Source organism: Mandrillus leucophaeus, unplaced genomic scaffold (genome assembly GCF_000951045.1).
Source record: "Mandrillus leucophaeus isolate KB7577 unplaced genomic scaffold, Mleu.le_1.0 Scaffold177, whole genome shotgun sequence".
Lineage (NCBI taxonomy): Eukaryota > Metazoa > Chordata > Mammalia > Primates > Cercopithecidae > Mandrillus > Mandrillus leucophaeus.
In genome coordinates this window covers 3,207,859-3,217,048 of record NW_012101776.1, presented here as the reverse complement: position 1 = coordinate 3,217,048, position 9,190 = coordinate 3,207,859, and the positions used below count along the sequence as shown (strand labels likewise).

Below are 9,190 nucleotides of genomic sequence, written 5' to 3'. Positions count from 1 at the left end.
AGGAAAAGTGTTATCTGCTTACTAAATGTGTAGAAAATATCTATGAAATAGATAAATTCTTAAATATCTTCCTTCATTTTAACCATTTAAAAAGTAATTAGCAAAATGTCTATCAATAAAAGATGGTGAAATATAGTATATCTATGGCACAGAGTACAATTAAACTGTTAAATGACAGTTGAAACTGACATGGAGTGTCATCCTTGAAAGATTGTTGAATGAAAAAAAGCAAGCTGCAGAACAGTGTTTCCAAATTTTGTGAGCATTCTGTGGTTCGTTTATAGCAACTGCCTAAAATGAATGGGCAGAGCCTCATTGTACTACTTCATACTTCATAGCTGGGTGGCTTCCTCACGTCCTGTCTGTTGGAGTTGCTTTTGCTTTAGGCATCGATCCCTGCCATTCAGTAATGGACTGCTATCCCTAGAGAGGCCTGTTTGCAAGGTTGGCTCTTGACTGGCATCTGGGAACTTGAATTTCACGAAGAGCTGCCATCATTTTGAGAACTCACAAGGTCAGCTCACTGAGGCTTAAATGTTTGTACAAACAACGTTTTCCTTCTGGAAGTCTGGAACTTTGGTACGTGCTGGGCAGAGGCTACCTAAATGTGCAGCCCCCAATAGAAACCGAAGGAAGCTGAGCCTAATGAGCTTTCCTGGTTGACAACACTTCATATGCATTGTCACGACTCACTGCTGGGGGAATTAAGTGTGCCCTGTGGGACTCCACTGGGAGAGGATGCTCAGTTGTGCCTCATTCCTCCAAATTCACCCCATGTGCCCTTTTCCTTTGCAGATTTTGCTTTCTATCCTTTTGCTATAATAAATCATAGCCGTGAGTACTACTAGATGCTGAGTCCTCTGTGTCCTTGTGGTGAATCACTGAAGCCGGAATGGTCGTGGGGAATGCCTGACACAACAAGGACAGGCTCCTCACACAAAGACGAGGGACTCCCAAACAAGAAGCAGCAGTCCTGTGGCCATCCTGCTCCTTGTAGAGGCCAGAGGGCATGGCAGGCACTCAGTTTTCTGAACTATCCACTACCCAGGCACAGGGAGCTTAAAGCAACTAGGCCAAGGTCACAAAATTAGGCACCGTATCCCCAGTGACAGGAGGCATTACACGCTTGTTAAATGACCAAAGGTAAAAATACTGGATGTCCTAATTCTCAGGTCATCCTATCAGCCAAGCTAAACCATTTCAAATGAAATAAACGCCAAGTTAAAAGAAAAGAATAGAATAAAAAATACTGATATTTGCTTAGACTGGTTTATAAGGCAAATTATTTATCTAAGAAAGAATAAGTAGAATAAGGCAAAAATACAAGGCAAAGCTACTGCTGTGGTTTGAATGTGTCTTCCAAAAGTTCATATGTTAGAAACTTGGTTGCCATTGTGGCAGTGTTAAGAGGTAGAGCCCTGGGAGGCAATTGTGTTATGAGGGGTCCACCCTCATGAATGGATTAATGCCATTACCCCGGGAGTGGGTTAGTTATTGCAACCGTGGCTTTGTTATAAAAGTGAGCTCTCTCTTGCACCCACTTTCTTGTCCTTCTGCCTATCTGGCATATATTGACCCTTGCTAGATGCTGGCACCATGCTCTTGGACTTCCCAGCCTCCAGAACCGTGAGCCAAATAAACTTCTTTATACACTTCCTACTCTGTGGCATTCTGTTATAGCAGCAGAAAATGAACTAAGACAAATAAAGTCAAAGTCAAAATAAAAACTCTAAGACTTAAATAGACTTTGTCAACAAGTTCACAGCTGATAGGTATAAGGTCCATGGTAGTTATACTAGTATTACATGTACACCCTCCTGCCTTCCTAGTCCTGCCCCCATCAATATCTCAGGATGTCTGGCAAGTACAGAACAACAATGTTGTATAGGTATATGTCATGGGTGGTTTTGGTGCTTTAGTTATGATGAAGCCTGTGGAAGGTCACCTTATATGCTGATTTCTAAGTTATTCCATCAGGAGGAGACTCCTGACAACCTGGAAAAGAGGCTCAGTTTTCACAGGAAACTGCAGAGTTCTGATTTTTCATGAATTTGCCAGAACTATCTGGGAAGAAATACATTGGAATCGGTGACACTGATTACACAAACAGAAAATTCTCAGCTCTATATTTACCTAACTAAACAAAAATCAAACAAACTCAGAAGGAGTTCCAATTGTCTTTACACTAATTTTAATTGAACTAGAAATCTCCTGATTTTAATTTGCTTTCATGTTTGCATAGGGAATGTAAGTACCCAGTTGTTGGACAAACACTCTATATTCCTCAATGTGCTTTAACATCGAGCTTTTTGGTATAAACCAGGTTTGCTTCTGGGGTTCCCAGGGCCTGACCATCTCTCTCAGATCTGACCCTTAAGGATTCATACCCAGAGAACTGCAGAGCCATCAGAACTTTGGGGTCAAACTTCAGTAGCCAGCCAGCGTTTCTCATCCCATATTTCCTCAGAGAATGTTTCTTCACAAGGTTCTGTACAAGCATCCTAAGACTGGGAAATGCCTCCAGCAACGCAACAGGAGGCAATCTGAGAATAGGCCTGCTTTTCTGTACACCATGACTGAAATTCCATAAAAGTTAACCAAGTGGTTACTTTTCCCACGTGTGACTCACAATCAGATAGGCCAATCATTTGTTTCTGATAAATTATGACCCTGTGCAATCAGGTCAGACAACTGCCAGGCACAAAAATGAAAGACAAATGTGGCTGAAGATAAAACCACAGACCTCTGGCAAGCCAAGGTTGTCCCTGGCATGGGTGCAAATTCAGGAGACTACTGGCTTTCCGAACACAGGCAGGGCCCTCAGGCAGGGTCACACAGAAGATGAAGATGAGGCTGAGTCACTAGAAAACCCCAGTTGGTTTTATGACAGGATAAAGTGAGGGCTTGAGTTGTTTATACGCTTGTGAATGCAAGACTTTTGGTAAAGAAGATTAAAAGCTGAGTCAATGTAGTAAAATCCTCAAATTAGAACTGGAGTTTATGTAAAAAATAAACTCAACTAATTAAAAACAGATTCAGGGATTAAAAACTCCAGCCATGGTGTTCATACTGTGGGTAAATTGTAAATGGATATAGGCCAACAAGCAAGATGACGAAACAAACTGGAAAGCAGCTCTTGGGATAAAGGTTTAAGAAGCTGGAGAGAAGGCTGAGGGGAAACTCCACACATTTTCAAAGATACGAAGGATGCGGAAGTCCAACTGCTGTTTTCACTGTGGACCACCCATAGGAAGTGGAAGCAGACGGTAGCCAGAGGGACTGTGAAGTCATCTTGGCTGTAAGAGCTGTGAGACAGGGGCTTCCATGTTACAAAGGGAGGCTACAGAGGAATCTTGTGTGCAGTTTTTTAAAGAGACACAGCCTTATCTGGAAGAACAAAGAAGTGCTGCACACAGTACCTGTCTCAGAGCTGGTCCTCAAGGAAAGTTGGCTGAGTGAAAAACAAAAAGCAGAGGGCTTTACAGGCCTGCTGAATGACACACCTCTTAGGGGTAGGGGTATACAGCCCTGGATGAGGGAAGGTATTGGTTAATTAGTGTTGATCCAGCATTTACTAAGAATAAGAAAATGTGTCAGCCCTGAACAAGCTCAGAGATGTTAGTTCAACTTACTTATTTTTCTACCATTACACCAGAGGTTGAGGCGTTTCTCACAATCTGAACTTGATGGTCAAACTGTGTGGCTAGAAGGTCTTGAAGGAGACCACGACCCATAAAAGGCTAAGACCCAGTCTACCCTAAACGAGTACTCTGGTCCAGCCAGGTCATCAACTCAGTGGGCCCGTGTGTTTTTCTGTACTTCCAAAATCGTATCACTTATTCCATCATTTCTGCAGTCGAGAATTTCTTCTGGTTTTTGCTTCAAAACCTCATCACAGGCCTGGTTGGTTCCTGATTCCTGTATGGGGCTTTCCTGACCTCCTCTGCTCCCCTATCCCAAGCAACGTTTGCCTCTCTACTCTGAACTCAAACCACACCAAATGTCTGTTTGACACACCTGGTGTCTGTTTACTGCCTTGGACCTTGAATTCGTTTCTCATTGCTGCTCTAACAATTACCACAAACTCAGTGGCTTAAAACAACACAAATTTATTCTCTCACCATCCTAGAAGTGACAAATCTGAGATGGGGCTCACCGGGCTAAAATCAAGGTGATGGCTGGGTTGGGCTCATTCTGGACATTCTAGGGGAAAAGTCTGTTTTCTTGCTGTTTTCAGCTGCTAAAGGCTGCCTGTATTCCTTGGCTTGTGGCCCCTTCCATCTTTAAAGCCAGCAACGGCCAGTCAAGTTTTTGCTATCTCTCTGGTTCTGACACTTCTGCCTCCCTCTTCCTGATTTAAGGACCCCTATTTATAGGCTGGGTGTGGTGGCTCAGGCCTGTAATCCTAGCACTTTGGGAGGCTGAGGTGGGCTGACTGCTTGGGCTCAGGAGTTGGAAACCACCCTGGTCAACATAGTGAAACACTGTCTCTATAAAAAATACAAAAAACTTAGCCAGGCGTGGTGGCACTCGCCTGTAGTCCCAGCTGCTTGCAGGGGCTGTGGGAGTATCGCTTGAACCCAGGAGGTCGAGGCTATAGTGAGCTGAGATTGTGCCACTGCACTCAAACCTGGGGGACTTGAGATCCTGTCTATTAAAAAACAAAACAAAACAAAACAAAAACCGGGGGGTGGGGGCTCTTATTTTAATAATATTTTTTGAGACATGGTCTTGCTCTGTCACTCAGGCTGCAGTGCAGTAGCATGATCTTGGCTCAATGCAGCTGCAACCTTCCAGGCTCAAGTGATCTTCCCACCTCAGCCTCCCGAGTAGCTGGGACTACAGGTGCATGCCACCATGCCCAGCTAATTTTTTTTACTTTTTGTAGAGAGGGGGTCTCACTATGTTACCCAGGCTGGTTCTGAACTCCTAGGCTCAAGCTCTCCTCCTGACTTGGCCTCCCAAAGTGATGGGATTACAAGTATGAGCTACTATACCCAGCAAGAACCCTTATGATTACATTGAGTTCACTGGGATAATCCAGAAACATCTCCTTACTTTAATGTCAGTTAATAGGCAACCTCAATCCCCGCTTTTCACGTAATATATCTACTGGTTCAGGGACTAGGGCGTGAACATCTTTGGGCATGGGCTGGAAGGCATTATTTGCCTACCACAGATCTGCAGTTCTATTTTTTTCATATGTCCACATTTGATCTCCCTAGTCTGATCAGTGACAAGCTCCTTGAACATGAGAGCTAAACGTCCTCTTATTCCCTAGCATCTAACAGTACGGGACAGGGGAGAGCTTTTCAGGTACGCTAGTGGCCTATCCAAGTTGACAAAAAAACGACTAACTTTAAAAAGCTTTCTCATTCAAGGCCTCTCTCCCTGCTACATCACTTTACATCGTGAAGTAGGTCCTGATTCTGAGTCTTTATATGGAGCAATATAAATGGCCACCCCTTTTGTGCATTACCTGAGTCTGCTGTATGAAGCATCAGCCATCGGATGGCAACATTGCAGTCTCTCAGGCAGTTCAGAAGCTTTGGGATATTGTCCAGAACCATCTCCTCCCTTAAATAACCTTCTTTTAGAAACTGCTGCACTTGAGCATGCACTCTTTCACTGACAGTAGCATATCTGCTTGCCTTGACAAATAAAAAACTTCAATTACATTTAAAAAGTCATTTATCTTGAAAATAAATCACATTCAAATGAATTCACTGACAAATAGTAACATTTCCATATAGGATGAATGACATATGGACTACAGTTATAGGGCTCGAAGATAACATTTCTATTAGATGAATGACATATGGACTACAGTTATAGGGCTCAAACATTAACATTTTTATGTAATTTCTATATAAGATGAATGACATATGGACTATAGTTCTAGGGTTCAAAGATAACATTTCTATATAAGATGAACATATGGACTATACTTATAGGGCTCAAAGACAACTGGCTTATTGAACACATTTGAAAAAAAGCACTGAACTTAGAATTCTGAGACTACATCCTAGTTCTGGCTGTGATTAAACTTTGGTGTGACTTGGGGCTTAATCCCCGTGTATTGGTTTCTTCAAATTTCAGACGGAGACTTGGACCAGGTGGTTCCTCAGAACTCTTCTATTCTTAACTTAGATGAAAAAGAAAATAAGGACAGAAGTTCAATTGCTTGTTCTCGCTAATACTGTTGACAAAGAAGGCAGAACAGAGCAGAAACACTTAAAATATAAGACTTCTTCTATAGACTTATGAAAGCTTAGCAAAAAATACACCTTAGTATATAAAAAATGAATTTCCAAACCAGCTTTTTGGAAATTTTGGTTATTCTGCTTTACTTAAAGCAAGTCAAATGTTAAACATCATCAACCTCGGCAAGTTAGTTGAAATCTATGGTATCAAGAAACCTCTTAAAAATGTCACAAATGAGAAAATGCAATTTTAGAAAGGGATTTTAGCAATGAAAAATTAATGTTCTGATGTTGGTAAGTATCAAAGTGCCACTTTCTCTAATATATTTCCAGGAGATGTGCCAACATTGAAATTATTTTGTGCATTATTTATGGAATTCAATTTGTTTGAATAAAACATGATGAAGTTTTTTGAGTCAATATTGTTTTATCCACACAGGAAACTCAGTAACTGAGCCAGGATGAGGAACATAAAAAAATATTAACTATGCTCCCCAAGATTTTATCTTTATTCCTCTACTTACTTGGATGTTCCCTTCTGCCTTGTGTAAGAACAAAAGAGACAGAATATAACTATTTAAACTTTAAGATGAATGTCTTCAGTCTTGTTGTTTATTTAGCACATCAGAAATGATAAATTTAAATGACAGTGACAGGACATATTATCCATATTCAGTTACCATCTTCATCATTCATCCTATTCATAAAAACATTATCAATTCCAGCTATTGGTACAACCAACTCTGGCCATGAGAATACAGTCTTTAAGCAAAAGTAAACTAAGTCATTTGGGGCATACGCCACTCTTATTTGTCTTAGATTATACTGAATCTTCCTCAGGATCCTAATCGCCAATTTATATATACCATGTAACTTAAAAACCTACAATTACCTATGTTATTCTAACCTATAAAATTCGCCTTTTGTTAATCATTGCATTAAATTGTCTAAGTGAATATCCTCCAAATTCCTTGGGAAATCTACTTAGTTTATTTGTTACTTCATAAACTAGGCCTGCAGTTATTAGAGAATGTCCCCAGATTAGAACCTACCTGTTCTCTGACATTTGAAAGGTCCAGGGTATTATTTAAAGCAGTTTTTGCAGCTTTGTAAGGTTCCCAAGCATCTACTAGATTAACTGTGATTCCCATGTAAATACTAATTACCTGAAAGAGGAGACATTCAGTATCTGTTAAATTCCTACTCACTTCAAGGCAAAGGGTTGGATACATAAAATGTTATAGAGGGCAATACCCATTCCATGTTTAAACTCCATTCCAATGAAAAACCAAGATTTTCCAAATATATAGGTAAGTGTTCCTGATTGTTAAGTAAGTGTTCCTGATTGTTAATTCATGTTAATAGGTATAAAGATCTCTTTACACCTATTAACGTTTCTTTTTGAAATTCTCTATTGTGTAATATTAATGTTTTCTCACCAGTTGTTTTATTGGTTGGCAATTGCCTGGGATATCTTTTTTAAAATCCCTTCATTTTCAGTATGCCAGGGTATTTTTTCAGGTGTGTATCTTATGTGTTTCATGTAACTGGATTTTGGTCTTTCTTAATAATAAATATGTTTTTAATTACAGTATCATGGTCAAAACTTCTTTATTAAACTTAGGAACATGAAGCCACACTATCAGTGTGTTCCTCTTGGTTGCTCAACTCTGAGCTCAGTAATATGATTCACAGTTGGCCAGGAACCATCACTTCCTAATGTAGGCTGTTCTCATACTACCAATAAATTGAAGGGCCCTCATAACAGATAGTTAATGTGATTCAATAGCTGATATAGAAGCAGAACAAAATCTGCTACCTGCGAATATAATCCAACTCCCTGCATTTTGTTAAAGCCTCTTTGTTTTCATATATTTCATTTCATATATATTAAGTATGAAGCAAGCTTTATTCCTATAAGAATATTTGTAAATGAAACAATGCTTACAAAGGTACAAGTATATCCTTGCAATAATATAAACTCTAGTAACCCCACTACAGTTAGCTTATAGGTAAAACTTTATTATTAAAGTGAAATTCCTATTCACAAAGTGACAAATTAGATGAATTCGGCTATCTTAGAATCAGAAAATAGAAAAGAATAAACAAATTCTTACACAACTTAGTTGTAATCTCAGTAGCTAAAGCAAGAGATATTTTAATAAATGATTTAATCTTGACAGTATCCATTTTGGAAAAAGACTAGTGGGTTCTTCAGGAAATTTTACTGACTCATTTATTCCTTCATGTTCTAATTATAAAATTCTCAAAACACTTAGAGCAACTTTACCTATGTGATGTTATGTCCCATTATTTACAACATTACAACCTCTGGGTTAAAGGCCAAAAGAATGGGAAGTTAGTTCTCTAACACATTTACTGTAGAGGAAAAAAATTAGCAATACTTGCCCAATTATCTGGAAAGTATTTATCCACTATCTCTCTCATTTTTGCTTGATGGGTGTGAAGAATGGAAGGCTCAAAGTAGAGAATCACGTACAGCATGGCAGCTTGGTTTGCCAGGGCTGTGCTGCGATGCTCCGGCAAAGGATACGCTGAGACCTGCAACGTCAAGACGACACCCCAAGAAAGCTGTTGGCAACATCTGCATGTAGACATGCTCGAATTAAACTCTGGTTATAAGACACATCAGTTTCTCCAAAGCCCATCACCTTTCAGGATCCTGGACACTGGAAGCCCTTCTCAGACTGTGCCACTGTTTGCCAAGGTCTTCTTTCTTATTCCTAACTCCATAATATCCTCTTCTTCCAGCCCTTGACTACTGCAATTCTAAGTCTTTTATTAAAAAAAAAAAAAAAAAAAAAAAAGTCCTATCCCTGTGTCTCCCACCACTTGTTCATTTCTGTATCTTTCCCATTGGAGACAACGCTTAGAACTGACAGGCTCTACTCACTGTTGCTATTTTCTCACTTTCTGTTTATTATTCAACTCACTGAAATTTCACCTCCACCATCATCCCAGTGGAA

The 9,190-nt window shown here is 39.9% G+C and overlaps 1 protein-coding gene across 1 annotated transcript in view; it reads right to left on the bottom strand.

The window, feature by feature from the left end:
• KIAA0196 (KIAA0196 ortholog) overlaps window positions 1–9,190 on the bottom strand; it is a 97,358-nt gene that overhangs the window by 72,914 nt on the left and 15,254 nt on the right. Inside the window, exons 7-9 of the mRNA XM_011977288.1 lie at window positions 8,613–8,765; window positions 7,256–7,369; window positions 5,480–5,651 (exon numbers count right to left, since the gene is read on the bottom strand). Coding sequence (XP_011832678.1) covers window positions 5,480–5,651; window positions 7,256–7,369; window positions 8,613–8,765 — 439 coding nt within the window. The remainder of the gene's footprint in view (window positions 1–5,479; window positions 5,652–7,255; window positions 7,370–8,612; window positions 8,766–9,190) is intronic.